The sequence below is a fragment of the Protopterus annectens genome, chromosome 2.part0 (assembly GCF_019279795.1).
Source record: "Protopterus annectens isolate FY-2018-M chromosome 2.part0, PAN1.0, whole genome shotgun sequence".
Taxonomy (NCBI): Eukaryota; Metazoa; Chordata; order Ceratodontiformes; family Protopteridae; genus Protopterus; species Protopterus annectens.
In genome coordinates, this window is record NC_056728.1 from 235,351,897 (window position 1) to 235,371,296 (window position 19,400).

Below are 19,400 nucleotides of genomic sequence, written 5' to 3' on the forward strand. Positions count from 1 at the left end.
AAAATATATAAATAAAAAAGGTTTTCCCCCTATCAAATTATCGAAGTTTCAAAACATCGAACATCATATGGCCGTTTTGAATGGAAATCGCTGAACAATGCGGAATGGGAAATTTACCATTTTCATCACTGTAGTGCGATCTCGGAGTTGCTATATTTAATTAGCAGAGAGTGCATGGGGGCTTGGCCCTGCAAAAAAAAAATATATATATTTTTTTTTTTTTAATTTTAGTTTTGGGACTTCAATCGTATGGCCTTGGCCGTATAATGTTCGAAGTTTTGAAACTTCGGTCATCTGATAGGGACTCATATATATGTACAAACACACATGCATTTCCTTCTTTCTTTCAAACTTGTAGTCTTAGTTATGGCCAAATACACAACAGGCTAATTCAGACAGTTATGAAACTTAAACATCCATGGAATATAAACCTGCAAACTACAAGCAAGGACAAAAGCAACATTTCTAATAATCAGCAATATTCTACCTTCATGCCATTCTCTCGAATATCTTTGATTAATGCTCCGGGATTATTGGTTGCTTCTACGTGGAAAGTGTACTGATTAGCTCCAGCAATAGACATCGGCTTCACCCACTGTTCTGGTTTTGCAACCATCATATGCATGTCTGAAAAAACACAAAGAAGGAAATCAAGTAAAGCAAGAAATCGAACAGATCACGAAATGTTACGAATAGAAAAAGGACGAAGTAAACAGAACTTCTAAACGATCATTTTAAAATACAGTAAGACCTACACTGTAAATCAGTCACCTGACTTAGGAATGGAGTCTATTCCTGATAAGGCAGTACAAATCCAAAACATTTGGAAAAATTAAAAACAGATAAAACAGGCACCTGAATGACCAGACTGAACATAACTCACTGAAATCCAGAACAGTTTTGATACTATGAATGGTAACGGGTACAGAGAAGGGAAATCTTTGTGCAGGCATTTAATTTCCAATACGATTTCATAGGATTCTTGAATGTTCTCCAGCATGTACCTGTTAATTTGCTTGCAGTATCATATTATAGTACTTCTTTTAGTGGAAGAATGATCTGCTAGGCCTAGCAGTTCATCCCTCACCTCACGTTTTACTTATCATTAGAAACATTCTGGATGATATTGTTAGCAATATTTTCATGTGGGTTAGGGTACATCCTGTACTACTTCCAAGATGTCTAGTGCTCTCCACTTAGTGTTTGACAAAGCTCACTCTACTGCTATCCATGAACTGCCCTTTAGTCCTGCTTCTGAAATCCCTTAACCAAATAAGCGTTCTTCATCCATCAACAACTGCTTCGTGTACTAGGTTTCCATTAGACTCTAATGGGTTCAAACAAGCAATTCTCTCCTGAGAGAATTTTGTCGTTCTTCTTTCGGCTTTTCCCGGTTAGGGGTCGCCACAGCAGAACTCTGGTCCACTAATGATTGGCAGTTGATTTTTACAGTGCTGAGGTGCCAGCCCGATGTCCAACCTTCAACAAAGGCACGCCCATACATGCATGTCTTTCGAACGCCACTCGACCGTGAGGAGGACATGTAGACTCCACACAGAAGGTGCTCAACATCCATTACTTATTTTATTGCCATCTAAAGAAGAGAATGTACTGGTAAAGTGGTAAAGACCATAGCTGTGCTCTTAACACACTGGTATACTAATCTAAGGTGTGTGTGCGTGTGTGTGTGTGTGTGTGTGTGTGTGTGTGTGTGTGTGTGTGTGCGTGTGTGTGTCGCACACATTTCTTGGGATAGATTTTAGAAACTAAATCTAAGGCAGTTTGTTTTCCTCAATTTCCTACTGCTTATGCCAAATCTAATGCAAGTCAGTTAAGCAGTCAGCACTTTGTATCACACCGGAAAATAATATGACTATCACACTTATCCAGTTATCAAATAAAATAAAAAACGAAGAGCCTAAGGGGCAACAATTACATATTAGAGGGAGCACTAAATAAGACAGAGACAAAGCACAATAAGTAAGTCGCAGTTCACATCTACCTTTACTGCCTGGCTTGTACATCCAGGTGACGTGGTTAAATCAGTTACAAAAGTAATGCCCCCAAAATCCTCCACCTCGTCTGCTCTGCTTCATAACACTACTCTATCACATTAGGAAAGGTTCCCAATGGGAGAATCTGTCCCACAGTACACAATATTACACATTTTGGAACGAAGCTCCACCAACCATCATTTTGAGTAGGTCTGCACTTTTGTTTGTTGTCCATGGTTACTGCAGAGGGGAAAATTCTCTCGCTTTCTTTCTGAAAGACATTAACTTTAAGTCTAGTAGAGCAGAGAACAGAATCAGACTCACATGGACTGGATGGATGTGTGTGGGGTGCTATGCTCTACCAAAAAGGCTGCTGTATTTCAGTGTAAATTATGTTCAAGCATTCCGTTTTGTTCAAAATAGGACTCGTGCACATTTTTGCAAGTTCAAACAAGATCCTTCTGTATGTCCTACTTAAAAAAATTTACTAAAAACCAGCAATTTAAAATGTGTACAGCACTATAGGCAGTTCTCGTACCATACAGGGATTAATTCCCAACTACAGCCCAAGTAACCACAGTTGTCTACCTGTATGACAGCCCCTTTTGATAGATCTCACCCTGTCAGATCTGGGGCCTTCCTGAACTTTGGGGAACACACAGCTCCAGCCCGGTTGGAAGTAACTTGATGGTTGACAGGCAAAGGGGTGAGGAAGCACACACGAAAAAAAATCAGAGTGGTACACAAGTTTTCCAATGTGCTGTTGTAACCATCAAGCCTCGCCCAACTGGACAAGGAACACATTACCAAACAAAGAGAATTTCACTCAGTGTGGAGGTGAGGGGGTCATTCAGGCAGCCAATAGGGCACTCTGTGTTGGAGTTCCAGCAGTATGGAAGAAGGAGATGTGTGGTCTGCATCATCAAGGAGCCCCACAATTTCTTCCGTGTGTGAGTGTGCACACACACACACACACACACACACACACACACACACACACACACACACACACACACACACACACACACACACCCATTTTGAAGACTACCACTAAGTTGTTGCATGGCGAATGTAACAGCCTCCCAGCAGACCATTATCTGCACCCCCAGCCTCCACAGACAGGAGACGGGGATGATTATTTCAGTGTCCCTGACCCTCTGAGGGATCACTGCAGTGAGTGGCCATAAGTGGTCAGCTGTCTCATCCTACTCCACCAAGATGGACCATCCTTTGCGGTCAGTTCTGTCAGATGCCTGAACCTGTAATCAAAATTTGGTCCCTTTGGCCATTGTCAGGACTTTACCCTTTGTGCCAAAGTTGGATTGTTAAAGATGTTTTAACATTCATAGGTTTCAAATATGGAGAAAAAAAAAAACCTTGTTTGCCAGTTATGGTGGTCTAGGGGTACAGGTGGTGAAGCCTCCTTGCACATCAGTATGCTTTTGGGAGGGGGGGAGCTTGACCACACAAGTTATTGATTTTAAATGGGGTTGGTGGATCACAGCTCTCTGAAAGTAAAGTTAAACAGACAACTGCAATTAATGCAAGACAGGCTGAATCAGGTAATCAACCTCCTGATGGCTAAAACTGGGCATACTGTGGCTGCTCAAACTAGAGTCACTAAAGTAAAAAGTAGGCAAGCTTAAAAAAGTGTTGCTTTCTTTTATTTTGCATTTGTTTATTTTTTACCCTAAATTGCAATGAAAATAGAGTACTACATAGAATAAGGTGGGAAACAAAGCCCTACATACATGCAAATGGGGACTGCTTTCTGTGGAAAACATTTTTTTCAGAAACTGCCATATTTTCAGTACACATAGATAACACATCTCAACTGAATGATTTTTCAGAGATGTCTATGTAAATAAGCTTTATACACATACTTACGTACTTGTTGCCTCACAGCAAGAGGTTCTCCTGTTCGAGTCACGGCTGGAGTGCCTTCTGTGTGGAGTCTGCATGTCCTCCCCGCGGTCGAGTGGCCTCCGAAAGACATGCATGAATGGTCATGTCTTCGCTGAAGGTTGGGCGTCGGGCTGGCAACTCGACACCATAAAAAATCTACTGCCAATCATTAGTGGACCGGAGTTCCGCTGTGGCGACCCCTAACCGGGAAAAGCCAAAAAGACAAAACTTCCTAGAATGCCCAGTTCGAATCTGCTTCAAGATTCATCAATAACAGAAAGTAGGCAATTCAGAAATGCAATCTGCCCATTTCAGGTGTGTGTTTTTATTTTGTTTTCCATTTGTCATGTCAGTTTATCTAGCTTACTTCTCAGTACTCCAGGAAACACATATTTAATTCTCCTTCCTCACATGTTTATCTGAAGTCAGGTAATATGGAATTTAAAGCTCGTGGTTTCCTACAGAAAAAACTGAGAGCAGATGAAACTGCACACAATTCATCTGAATCAACCTTCATATTTGTTTTGCAATCAATTCATGTAACTGATGTTTATTTTACAGTAGAAGAAAACACAGCTACACACATTTTATTGATTTAATTGTACTTGTTATCCTGGGTACAGCACTGATCCACATGGACCCCTTTCAAACTTGGCCTGGGAGTATTGTCAGGTTTAAATGGACTTGCTTAGTCACAAAATTCACAAATGAAGGCTGGGGGATTCAAACTCTGTACTGCAGTAAGCAGCTCATTAACAGGCCATTGCCAAACTACCACACAATACTACATGGATGATATAACTTACAAGGTTGAAAGTTATAAAGCCTCCTGAATGTGGCAGCTGCTGTTGAACTGGAACATTCTGTTATGTCCCACTTTCTGCCTCTCATGGAGCAACCATCTGTAGGAACAATTTCTGTAGGTATTCTGGCCTTGTGGCATTGGCGCCATCTAGTGACAGGATATATCCACAATCAATATAAAACAGCTACAATATGTTTTGTTCATTAGCCATGTTTCACAGGCAGTTTCATTTTTGTTTGATTGTGAAATGGGCAAAAACAATACTTCACCCTATGTGATTATGTAAGTTGTTCATCAGGGTTATTATTCCAACACCTCTGCCCTGATACAATAATTTTTTTTAAATGATAAATTTTCTATAAATAATTTTCATAAATACAATATGCCACAGAGTGTGCCATGTTACAAAAACATTCTTGGGGGTGGAAGCCTCAAGGCTGTGCCTAGCTGCTTAATCAGAAGCATCAGTGTCAGTATTACAGTTTCACAGTCCATGCAGAAATGTACATCTGTTTATTTACTTTGTGGATAAGCTGACTGCTAATGACTGCACGGTTACTTCCAGTACATTGTTAGGGTGCACACAATAAAAACTTTAATAAACGTTAAACCAGATTATGAAAAGTTCAGATGTATGATGTAATCACCATATCAATAAATGATCAGCTCTGCCTCTCTATCTCCGGTAATTCTTTTTTTTACGGGATGCACATTTTGCTGAAGTATACGTATCTGGCTAAGTTTCTACAGAAGACAATCACCAAAGTCCCCCTGACTGGATGCCAATGTTGTTATTTTGTGCCACTAGGGTGACCGACTGATAAGCCAGAGTACACAAAGAACTTATCTGCTCTTCACCTGGTATCCCTAGAAAATGAATTACAGTCCTACACAAAACAGAAACTGCAGCTGGAAGCCTACTTCAGGTCAAAATAACCCCTTACCCATCAGTCAATCAATGCAACTAGCCCCCAGCATCTAGTGAAATGCATGAAGATTGCCCCCTCAAAATAACTTTTATATACTGTAATGCAAGCAAAATAAGAATTCCTGTGTGTACATCACAACATGCCTGCTAAGACTGCCCAGTACCCCACTTCTATTATTAGCACAGTCTGAGCATGGGACTTGCCTGGCTGCAGAAACATCTCATCATCTACCATTCAGTCATTACATGGCAGCAGGACAAAAAAAATATTAGAGAACACTGCTCTAACAAGGGAGGATTCAACTAACAGAGACAGAAATATAGTTCTGCAGCTAGTCCATGGTACAAAGGGGATATAGCTCTTCATCGCAGATCATCCAGGTTAGGGTAATTAAGCCTGGCAGCATGAAGTCAATCAGGAAGGAAGGGGTAAGCAGCCAAGGTTCATCTGATAATCTCAAGAGGAGGACTACAGTAAGGTGCTTGCATGAGCTCCACCTGTTGAAGTCAGAACATCCTAAATCATATCACCAACAGGACAGCATTTAGGTGCATCGTACGATACTGCACAGCGAGGCAGGGTTTTTGGAAGCACATTCTCATAATTTGGTATTGTAAACCCTACTTTGTCAATGTGCACGTAATTTGGCTCTCAACAGAGAGGGTACAAAGAAGCAAATGCCCTACAAGCATCTGTGGATGACAGTTGCTCAGCTTTACAATTCTTGTCTCTACCTCCTGCTTCAATAAGTGGAAGCGGAAAGAAGTCAGTTAATAGGGGACTAGGAACGGATTGATGTTCAGAGGGAGGGAAAGAAAAAAAACAAGCTGTCTACTATAATGACTACATCACACTATTCAATTAGGCTATTATCTTCCACGTCTAATGCACTGTTAATTCAATTTATGGTCAAAATAAAAGCTGTACATCTCATATTTAAATTAAATCCTTTGAAGATGAAGCAATTATATACAACAGAAAAACTCTTCTGGTCAACCACAACAAAATGGACTATTGAGAGTCTTGAGGACACTAGTCTTTTTAGTAAAGAATCTCGTGGATCTCTCAAGTTGAATGACATCTTTAAAGAAATACATGCCAAAATAAGCATTACATACAATAATGGATCTGATAACGCAGAAATAAAGAGGAATTAATACTACTTTAACTCTAGAGAAAATGCCTTTGGAAATTACATGAGCCAGACAAAAGGCTTTCTGAACCACTGAAAAGCAACTAATTATTAAAGAGTGCCTAAATCCCTTATGCAAATTGACAGTATCTTATTGGAGAGGACTGTTAACTATATGGCATGATGTGGAAATTTTCTAAATTACCAAAACAAACTCTAGTATTACTTTTTCACAAATAATTTTACACCACTGTCCTTGCACCGATTGTTAACACACAGTACAAAGTACAGAAAGAAGCTGCTAAAAAGATGCACTTTAACCAAAAAAAGCAAACATTCACACTGAAGTTAATTATGTGGCAACTCCAGAAGAGAACAGAGTGGCAGGAGACAAACACTACATTAGCATCGCTCACCAAGTCTCTAGTCAGTTGAAAAATAAGCAGTGCGTAATCCCTAGCCCTGACCAAACTATGTTGATTGAATGCAACATGTGGCAAACTGTATAGGTAAGAAAAAACTCTGGGTCAAATGTAAATGAAATTTATGCAACTATCACCATGCACTTTGTGAGAGACTCTGGGTGCTGCAGACCACCCCGCAAAGTACAAAACTGAGAGAGACAAATTCCTAACTGGTTAAATAGGAAATTATAAGCAAGTCCATCCTTGGTAACAGTAAGACAAAAGCAGTCTGGAGTTAGGCAGTTTAGAATCTAAAATGTTTATAGTTAATAACCCTCATTTACCCACAATGCCCAGTGCCAGGCCCTTTGTATCCAGACCTCTAGTATGTTGCGTAAAGCAAAGCAAGGAGAGTGTGATCGTACAGCCGTAAACCATAAACCAAGAAAACCAAAATTAGCTGAAGTAGAGTCAGGTGGCAAAAATCACATCACGTCAAGTGAAACTGATATGAAGTCGTCCAATGGTTTTAAACACTGGAATTTAATAAAATATAAAACAGACAACAACCAGGTTAAGCACTTTCATCCTTACACAAAATAGGACTTCATCAGAACCAAGGGACATAGTTACGAGTCTATAATAAATAATCAAACCAATCATGATTATGAAGCATTCAAACAAGTTAAATAACTACCTTAATTTAAAGGAAAACAGACAATTAGATAATTTAAAAAGTAAAACATAATGAAATGTGACAACTTAAACTAAAAAAGAAAAATATTATAAATCTGTAGTTCTAACTAGAACATTAAATCACTTGCAACAAATTAAAACCTACCATATAAAAAATCTGTATAAAAATTAATATTTTAATGTAACTATGTATAGCTTAGCAGCTCTAAGTGGGTGAATAGAAAGCTGCCCATTCAATCCCAGGGCCAGGGAAGCATTCAACTTAACTGCCACATTAATTCCCTATATTCTAACAGTTTCCCACTGCCCCCCCCCCTCCATACACACACTGATTTGTTAGTTGGCACAATTTCCAAAATACCAAACTTGAATTTGGAAAAATTAATACAGTTCAAAGTATGCTTACATTTGAAATTTTTAAGACTGCATTTCAGAATATCGCACTTATGCTCATATATTCTTTTCGAAAATGGTTTCTCAGTCTTCCACATATAAAAACTGTTAGGAAAATGCATAATAGCGATATGCATGCTTAGTTCATTAAAGGCTTAAAAGGGTTAATACATTTATTCTGTTCATACTGCATGAATCTGCACAGCTATTAGAAACTTAACAAAAGACACTTTATTCTGCTTATGCAATGAAAATATGTGCAGCTACCGGAAACTTAATAAGAGACATTCTATTTCTGCTTATGCCATGAGAAAATGTGCAGCTACTAGAAGTCTTGATAAAGAAAACAATAGATGTTTGAAAGCTTAAACTATAGTCAGTACTACTTGTACCAAAGCTAGAAATGTACCTTGAATCTAGGCAAAATGTATCGCATGTATTAGAACTGTACAATGGAAGAATTGAAGAGACAAAGTGGGCTAAAATAAGCCTAAGGCCAGGTTGTTTTTCTCAAATGTTTTTGCAAAACACAATAATCTGACCATGTCAGCAATAAGCCTGGTAACATTTTCTGTGTCCAACTACGTCAGCTGTAGATTAGTAACATTTTCTATGTGACATGAAGAGAACTGTACAAGAATAACATACTGACCACCAGAAAGTTAGACAAAACTTGTAACTACATGCTTTGTCTCCTTGCTGCAAGTAATAAAGGGTGCCTTGCTTGAACCTAACGTGTATTGATCTTTGAAGTTAGATTGGTCCTTCGGACTGGAACCCTCTCTTCACCTCGGATCAGACAGCCAGGTGGCGGAAACCGTACGGGGAAGAAACCAAATCGGTTCTTCTTATATGGAAAGTCCTCCGACTGAATTGTAGTCAAGAGGCCAGCCACTTTCTGATCTGTAACTGAAGGACGGGTCTCCGCGAATCGGTGATCAATCACGTGGGCTAAGGTAAGGTGAATCTACTTTTTTCTGTTTCCGATCAGGGACTAGATGTGTATTGTTTTTATCAGATTGTATTTTTCTTACAGTCAGGGATAACAAAATAACAAAAAAAAAAAAAAAAAAAAAAAAAAAAAAAAAAAAGTACTGTCTTGTCATAGATCAGGAGAAACAGAATAAGTAGGCAGTCATTCTGAAGAGACTATAACAAAATCCGTGGTACACGTTAAAATTAAGAGAAGTTACGTAACAATCAAAGGTAAAATAAAATGGGTAATAATTGCACAAAAACACCCCAGAACCCGCCATTAACGGAAGACGCAAAATATATGCAGTCGCAGCATGCCGATAATATTAGATATTTTTCAAAATGGGTTAATAAATATGAATTCAACAGAAAATTAGAAAAATCCTTGCTTATCAAACAACTCAAAAAAAGATTCCAAGGGTCAGGTAAAAAAGCAACGGCGGTTAGGAATTCCTCAAGCACACAGGTGGCTGGAGGAAGTAAACCGTAGGGACCAAAGGAACAAAGATTCAAAAGCAATGTTTTTAGATAAGGAGGATAACTTGGCGATAGCATCAGCACCTCCACCTCCCTTACCAGAATATGAAGCGAGTGAACAAGTTAGCCCACCCCCACTATATCCTGTGGTCACTGACGATAGAGGTATTATAAAACTAAAACTATCTAAAATTAGAGATCCCATCGGGACCAGGTCCCAAACAAAGGCAAGTAATTCAGAAGAAGGTATTGAGTTATGGCAAATAGTTAAGAATTCATGATCTATAGGAGAAGAAGAAGAAATATGCCCGCTTATAGAAGTACCTAATCCTCAGGCAGGTCAGGACAATCAGGACTAACTATCTTAGTATATAGACCTTGGACTCCGGAAGATATCCGGAAAGCCACTGAGGGAATTCCCCATCCGAAGATTAATTTTAGAAAATTCTCATAAGACTTACAAGGAATGAGGTTAAGTTATAACTTAAACGGTGAAGAAGTAGAAAAAGTAGTTAGACAAATTGTAGGGACAGATTGGTACACGATTTGTGGCAACTGGAACCCTCGTGATGCTGCACAAAGACCTCTCCCACATAGCAGCGCAAAATTAGGCACAAGAGTAAAAGGTCTTACAGACCACATCTCTGAAAAACGGAAACCTAGGGCAGACTGGATTTGCATTAATCAATGCATCCAACAAGAAGGTGAAACAATTGACCGGTACTATGCCAGATTGTTATAATGTTTTAATAACCACTGTGGAATGCAGGTTCCTGAAGATCAAACGCAAGATTCCCCATATGAACAGCAATTAAAGAATGCATTTCTGAAAGGCAGTCTTGCGCCTATAAGCAGTTTTATTACAAAACACATGGTAGACCATCGTACCAGCAGGTTACAATCATTACTTGAATATGCTAGACATGCCGAAAGGCATTTTAATAGCAAAAAGAAAAAGAAAGCTCAAGTGTTTTCTGCAGAAGATGGAGCAGAAGTTTATGTAGTGCAGTCTGGGAAAAAGGACAAGAAAAACGCATAGGGAAACAAGCAGTCTGATCAGCGATCAGAGGACTTTGAAGGGCGTAAGACAAGGGGAGAATGTTTTAAATGTGGTAAAAAGGGACATTTGGCAAGGGATTGCAGGAAAAATAAAAATGCAACAATGGAAGACAAGGAGGATGAGGACTGACTATATGATAGTCTTGAATCACTAGAAGGGGCTAGCAAAGAAAGGACAAATGAGAATGTGAAAGAGGGAGTAGAGGAAGTGCAGGAAGTTAGTGACAATGAAGAAAACAAAATATTAGATCTAGCTTTGTTGAGCCTGGAACTCTATTTAGCAGACACGAAACCAGAAGTTACATTCTTGGTAGAAGGAAGGGAGGTCAAATTTTTGTGTGATTCAGGGGCATCACAGACCCTGATACACCCCTCCAAACTACCAGAAAACATAGAGTCACCTGATTACATACTGGTCAAAGCAGCTAATGGACAGCTGTATCGGGAGCCTCTCTCCCATAAAATTGCAATAACTGACCCAGTTTCAGGATTAACACAGAAAAGCAAAATTGTAGTTTCTGCAAAGTGCCCAGTAAATCTCTTGGGCAGAGACCTCATGCAGATATTTGGTATAGCAGTAGTCCCAACCATGCAGGGTATGGAAGCACAGCGACAAAATAATACCGTTGTGGTGCAATCGGAGGGTGAAATGTTTTACTGGTACAGCCAGGACTTGGTTACGACTGGTCCAGGGACTGTGACCAAGGAACTAACGAGCATAGCCATCAGTAAGTTTCCCTCCCTTGACATTGACAAGCAACACCTGTTGCACTGTACCCTGTATTTTTGTAACACACCAGGACCTGATAAGGAATATGAGAAAGAATTATTTAAGAATCATACAAATAGATTGATGCTGCATAACCTGTACTGGGACACACAAGGGAACAGTGTAGCCAGCTGTTCACTGCCCCAGGAGTTTTTTGCACTTTATAAATCTAATCGATTACCACATGTTAGTTTAACTAAAAACAAAAATATAAAATGGGCAGACCTAGGAGAAAAAGCCATGAGATGGGAGAAACAGACAGAACTAGAACTGTCAGGACAGGGGATACAAGTACAAAAATTGAATTGGATAACTCAGACCAACCCAGCTGTGCACTTGCAATCTAGCAAAGACAGCTGATGGACACTACTATTAAAGGAGGAAGAAAACGCCTTGCGAGGTATACCAGAGACTCTCTGGTCAACAGGGAAATCAGATGTAGGACTCATTCGTACAGCGGGGCCAGTTACTATCACGCCAAAGTCAGCATTCAGACCACAAAAAAGACAGTATCCCTTAAGAAAAGATGCAGAGGCAGGGATAAAGCCTATTACAGCATCCTTACTTAAAGGAGGAATACGAATAGAATTTCCCGATTCATCATGTAACACACCCTTATTTCCAGTTAAAAAAGTCGATGGAGAATGTCGTATGGTCCAGGATTTGCAAGCTGTAAATGACGCGGCAATACCGAGGGCACCCATAGTGCCAGATCCACACACCCTGTTGAATGACTTAAAACCTCAACAAAAGTATTTTTCTGTGGTAGACATTAGCAAAACATTCTTTTCGATACCAATACACCCTGATAGCCAGTACTGGTTTGCATTTACATTTCAGGGAAAAAGATATACATATACACGCCTACCACAGGGATATTGTGAAAGTCCAATGATATTCTCACAAGAAACGGCAAGCAACTTGGCGGGATTCAACCCACCAAGACGTAGCCAGGTTTTACTTTATGTTGATGACATTCTGCTGGTGGCCCCCACCCAGCAGGATTGTAAGGAAGATACCATAGCACTTCTACAATTTTTAGCTGCTGAGGGATAAGATAAACTGCAGCTCTAGAAAAAACAGGTTAAATACAAAGGATATGTAATATCCAAGGAAGGTAAAACGTTAGAGGAAGACAGAAAAGTAGCAATTTTACAAGCACCAAAACCCACTACCAAGAAGGAAATGATGTCCTTCCTGGGTACAACTAATTTTTGCCGAAGCTGGATTCTAAATTATGCTTTGGAATCTGCACCCTTAACTGACCTTATATACAAGACGCCTATGGCAGCGCAGGATTTGTTACAATGGACACCACAGGCAGAGTCTGCCTTTTGTAAACTACAGCAGTTAATAGCGTCCTCACTAGTTCTGGGATTGCCAAACTATCATAAATGTTTTTTCCACACTGTAGATTGCAAGCAGGGTTACATGACATCAGTATTAACACAACAGCATGGGGATAAGCAACGCCCCATCGCTTACTATTAATCACAACTGGACCCAGTGGCACGATCCTTACCCCACTGTGTACAAACAGTAGTTGCAGCTGCAATGGCAGTGCAGGCTTCAGCCTCAGTAGTCTTGTTCCACCCTCTTACTTTGAGAGTGCCCCATGCGGTCGCAATTTTACTGCAAGAAAAAGTGGCATATCTCTCCCCTGCTAGGCATCTTTCCTGCATGACTTTATTGTTGAGCCAACCTCATATGACAGTTGAACGATGTACAACTTTGAACCCTTCTACGCTGCTCCCAACCCCTGCAGATGGCACACCCCACTGCTGCTTGCAGGTGATTGAGCAAAAGACCCTACCTAGAAAAGATCTCACGGACGTCCCCTTGGACAATGCCAAGGTGACATATTACGTGGATGGCTCGTGCAAAAGGGGTCCTGCAGGAAAAGACCTAGTAGGATATGCAGTAGTCTCTGATACTGAGATTGTAGAAGCAAAATCTTTACCACACTATTTATCTGCACAGGCAGCAGAATTGATTGCCCTGGCACGGGCATGTACCCTAGCAAAGGGTAAATGTGTAAACATTTTTACTGACAGCCAGTACGCTTTTTCCACTGTACATGTGTTTGCACAACAGTGGAAAAACCAGGGAATGATAACATCTACTGGCAAACCTATAAATCATGCACAGTTTATTTTAGATCTTTTAGAATCTATTCAGTTACCTCAGAAAGTGGCCATTTGCAAATGTACAGCTCACAACAAGCAACAAGATAGGATTTCAAGAGGTAGTGCGACAGCTGATACAGCTGCAAAACAAGCGTCCACAGAAGTATTTCTTTTAAATAAGGAATTGCAACCATCTGAAACCTTAGATCTAGACATGTTAAAAACAATGCAGACACTCACTACGCAAGCTGAAAAACAGCGATGGATAAAACGAGGAGCAATCCTCGAAAAGGGGCTGTACATCTCTAAAGAAAGAAAATCGATACTACCCTCTAATTTGTTTCGCTATGCAGCATTGTTGAGCCATGGGCAATCTCATGTCTCAACAGGGGGGATGGTACAGCTGGTGAACCAAGTGTTCACAACGCACGGATTTACAAACTACTCTAAAAAATTTAGTTTGATGTGTCAGATTTGTAACAAACATCATGCACAGGGGGCGATAAAGCCCAAGCAAGGGAGTTTCCCCACACCACCATATCCATTTCACACTATCTGTATGAATTTCATAGAATTGAACAAATGTGAAAATAAAAAGTATTGTCTTGTCATTATAGATATGTTTTCCAGGTGGGTGGAAGCCTTTCCAACCAAAAATCTGGATACAGCTACAGTGGCAAAAGTACTTGTCAAGGAAATTATTCCTAGGTTTGGCATTCCGGAAAGAATCTACAGTGACAATGGTACACATTTTGTAAATCAAACCATACAGCAGTTAAGTAAGCATTTTAGTATTTCTTTAAAAAATCATTGTGCATACCATCCACAGTCTGCAGGGCTGGTTGAATGGCATAATGGTATATTAAAAAGCAAATTGAAAAAATTAATAGCTGAGACAGGAAAAACTTGGTTGTACTGTTTACCCCTGGCACTGTTGAGCATGAGAACTGTCCCTACAGCAAAAGGATTGACTCCTTTTGAAAAACTGTTTGGAAGAGCTTATTATACACCCCAGTGGAAACTTCTCATGTCATCAGACCAGGAAGCCAATTTTACACTAGCTGAATATATGAAAAAGTTGTTGAGTTCTAAACATCTGTTGCAGTCAAATTCTATTTCAGATAAAAAACAAACAGAAACATCGGAAGTGGCAGTGACGCCAGGAGACTGGGTATGGATTAAAATTGTGAAGCGAAAGAACTGGGCATCGCCAAGGTGGGAAGGTCCCTACCAGGTGCTTCTTTCGACACCTACTGCAGTCAAAATAGCAAAATGAGCTTTGTGGATACACCTGACGCACTGCAAGCTGGTAAAGAACTTTGAATTGGACAAAAATCTTACCTCTCCATCAGGACCCTAAGCACAAAGTCTGGCTACAAAGGGGGGGGGGTCAGATCAATAGGACTGATCCATCTCAAATGAAGAAACCACAGGTGCTGAAAGTCCTATTAGGGTAGAGAGTAAGATCACGTGTCCAAAATAAGATGACTGAATCCAGTAAGATCCAAATACACCTACTTGGAAGAACCGGAGAAAATGGAAATGCAGAACAACCGTTTCCACAAAAATATTACATGACCATCCTGTTGACTGTACTGGTGACAATAATCTTTTTATTGTGGCCATTTCTTTTCTCAGCCACGCAAGTAGAACTAAATAAGTGTGCAGAGTGGCACCCGAGCTTTAATACTTACCAGGCAATTAAATGTGTACGCTGAAACCTTTAATGTTTCAAACTGCTGGATTTGCACAGCTTTACCAACAGCATATGGGGGCTACTGTTAACTGCAGTTCCTCTAGGGGCTAACAAGACCTGGGAAAACTTAATTCATGATACATCAGATGTCGCATCAAAAGATAAGGTAGCATTGCACTTGTCTATTCGACAGAAAGGAACTGTGTGTGTTTTTATAAGAATGATACAGTCAAGGTGGGTTGGAGCTATTGCAATATAACTGTTCCCTATAGATGCTACACTAAATCCGATAACATCAGATTCTATTGCAACACGAGCTATGATCCATTTGTTAAACTGATACATAGGACAATTGAAGAAGTAAAACTTAATGTTGATCTCTACAAACAACGGTCTATAAATCGACAGAAAAATGTTTCATGCAGAGCAAGGGTATAGTAAAGTTACTACAACAGTGGAAGATTGTTACATTATATGCGGAAGAAAACCATATAAATGGCTACCCGAGAATTGGTCTGGCAGTTTTTTGGGATACCTGGTTCCGGCCATACGACACACGACAGTTTTACCTCAAGGGAAGATTTGGAATGTCCGAGAAATCAAGAAGCCTGTCAATCCAGTGGGACAAATCAATGCACCCTGGAAATACCATCATGACTTAGGCACTGGAAATAACAAAAGGACTATCACACATGGATCTGAGTGATACTGTCATATCGTGGGCAGGCGTATTACCAGCATATGGAGCAACTAAATCAATCTGGGAACTGAGAAAATTGTCTAAGCTTCTCGAAATAATGAGTAATGCAACCTTTTCTGCCCTGGAATTGGTAACCGATGAACTGACTGCCATGAGAACAGTGGTACTTCAAAATCGCATGGCTCTTGACTTCACCCTAGTGGCGAAAGGAGGTATGTGCACTTTAATCTAGTAGGAGTGCTGTTCGTATATTCCTGACCACAAACACGAGATAGACAACCATCTTGAGGTAATCCAGCAGGTGTCAGCCATGACCAAACCAGGACCAAATCCATTGACGGACTTTTTCCAAAAATTGTTTGGGGGGTGGGGCAGTATCCTGATGAACATTCCGATTGCCATCTGTGTAGGGATAGCTCTACTGATGGTGTGTGGGTGCTGCTGCATCCCCTGCATAAAAGGACTAATCAAAAATTTTGTAGGCATTTCAGTTTCGGAAACATTATACCAAGATGCCGAAATGGAAGAGTTACTAAAAAATTGAAAATGTTTTCATGGGTTTAAACTAAATGACAACTGCAAATCCTGAGTAGGAAGAGGCTAAGGGAAGAAAAAAAACTGTTTATGCTTGTTTTGAAAGTAGAATAAAAGTATTAAAAGGGGGGAAATGTTAGGAAAATGCATAATAGCAATGTGCATGCTTAGTACATTAAAGGCTTAAAAGGGTTAATACATTTATTCTGTTCATAATGCGTGAATCTGCACAGCTATTAGAAACTTAATAAAAGACACTTTATTCTGCTTATGCAATGAAAATATGTGCAGTTACCAGAAACTTAATAAGAGACATTCTATTTCTGCTTATGCCATGAGAAAATGTGCAGCTGCTAGAAGTCTCGATAAAGAAAACAATAGATGTTTGACAGCTTAAACTAGTCAGCACTACTTGTACCAAAGCTAGAAATGTACCTTGAATCTAGACAAAATGTATTGCATGTATTAGAACTGTACAAAGGAAGAATTGAAGAGACAAGGTGGGATAAAATAAGCCCAAGGCCAGGTTGTTTTTCTCAAACGTTTTTGCAAGACAGCAATAATCTGACCATGTCAGCAATAAGCCTGGTAACATTTTCTGTGTAACATACAGAAAGCTGTGTCCAACTACGTCAGCAGTAGATTAGTAACATTTTCTATGTGACATGAAGAGAGCTGTATAAGAATAACATACTGACCACCAGAAAGTTAGACAAATCTTGTACCTACATGCTTTGTCTCCTTGCTGCAAGTAATAAAGGTGCCTTGCTTGAACCTAACGTGTATTGATCTTTGAAGTTTTTCCTTCTACAAAAACCGAGGCAGTTTGAGCACTACGCAATATAAATCACCCCCTTGGCAGCACAATTTCCATTAGCTAAATTGATCCTAGAACCATAACAATTCTTGGTCTAAATTATAAAGATACTGACTGCAGGTTTATAAAGGTCTATTACCGGGAAATAGCCAAAAGACACAATAACAACATTGGTGTGTGTGTGGGGCGGGCACGCTTTTCTGTTCAAACAAATTTTTGAAGTTTGTACCTGCCTTGTATACAAAATTTGGATCATCACTTAAACTGTATAAACCCTCACCAATTGTTAATATATTTTTCACCATATGCTTAATCAGCATGCAATCAGAATCATACGTAATCAACAAGGAATTTGTATATGCATCCTGTGTATTTACTGGAACCTCCTTAGGACATCGGTATTGTCGGTACCAACAAGGGACAATATTTTATATCCCATCCCCACGACAGGAGGAAGATGCATTAGCCATGTCAGAGTCTACTTCCCGGAAGTCAAACAGAGCAAAGGACTCCAAAATATGTGGTAAGAACTACCTCCAACCATGAGTGTAAGACAGCACAGTTGTGTGAACTTGCCACAAAAGGAAATGATTGAGCTTTAGGACATATTTTTGCCAAGAAGTAAATGGCCTCCATAATGGGACAGGTTCCTCCTTTTCAATGAATGAGTCATGGCCTAACCCTACTGGAAAAGGTAACACAATTTCAAAGCGTCAACTCCGCCATATTATACATTTTTTTTAATACAGCAGAAACAGTTGGACCACAAACCCTCCTCCACTACAACAGAATGCATCATGGTTCCGTTTCTGCCACTTACCCTCAACTCAAAACAACAGCACATCAAGAAACTGCCTCCCTCAAAAATTCATAGCACAAAAGATGCTGTTCATACATGTTAATTCCAATGTACCCCACCACAGACAGACATGTAGTTAAGTCAGGCAAGGATTTTTTTTTGTATAACCCTTTACTTTCAGGATCAATAGAAATAACATAAAACAACCTAGAAAATAAAATTCAACTGTGGTTGAATGGACCATTAACTTTTGAGGCCAAAATGAAAGACTCTTGTCAAATACTCTTCCAATAGGTACCTCACATAAAACGTCTTATAAATGTATTGCTTCTGTCTTCATATTTTAGTCCCAATAAAACACAGAGGGAAGGAGGGGAGGGTATTGACTGCAGGGAAGCAAAAACACTACTACATTGGTAGGCAAACTGTACTATGTTCTTCGCCTTCCCTTGCTGCAGTAAACAGCTGTGGCAAAACCAGCTCTAGACTAGAATATCCTTAGTTGCCACCCCTTAGAAATGCTGTTGAGTGGTGTAGCCCTAGTGGAATGATTTGAGGATCTGCAAAAAAGCAGGGCAAATGAATAAACCACCTTAGGCATAAAGGAAGGATTAGTACGTAATGATACCCTGTCCTTATGGAAAATCGGTCACAATCATAGTGAGCTGAAATTGCTGCAGCATGAATCTTTATGGAAGAGAAAGACAAACCTTTGTCCAATAACTCAGTAAGATATTGAAGAGCCACACTCAAATTAGGCTCTGAAATCTCCAAATTTTGCTGTACACCAAAATAAAAATCTCTTCCATTTTTCTGCTGACACACTCTAGTACTAGGCCTTCTAGCTTCCATAATCACATTTAAAACTTGTTGAGGAAGCTGAGACCTTCCATGTTTCAACCAGAATATGCCTGACATTGAGCAGATGACCGTCCTTCTGAGATAACAGATGAGAGGCTTCTTTACAAGACTCCTTAAGTGTGTACCAGTGTTGCCGAGGCCAATCTGGAGCTATCAAAATCATCCGCTGGTGGTTTAGTGGAGAAGCGAAACAGATCTATGTGGGGTTCCGGAGTTCTGTGCTCCTGGCAGAAACCTGCCTGAAGAGTCAGTTGCATTGCCTGCATAGAGGATAAGAATGTGTTCCCCTTGCTTGTTGATGTACCACAGACAGTTGTGTGTCTCAGTCA

General features: G+C 39.9%; 1 protein-coding gene across 1 annotated transcript in view; it reads right to left on the bottom strand.

The window, feature by feature from the left end:
• RPE (ribulose-5-phosphate-3-epimerase) overlaps nt 1-19,400 on the bottom strand; it is a 154,444-nt gene that overhangs the window by 90,978 nt on the left and 44,066 nt on the right. Inside the window, exon 3 of the mRNA XM_044060699.1 lies at nt 488-627. Coding sequence (XP_043916634.1) covers nt 488-627 — 140 coding nt within the window. The remainder of the gene's footprint in view (nt 1-487; nt 628-19,400) is intronic.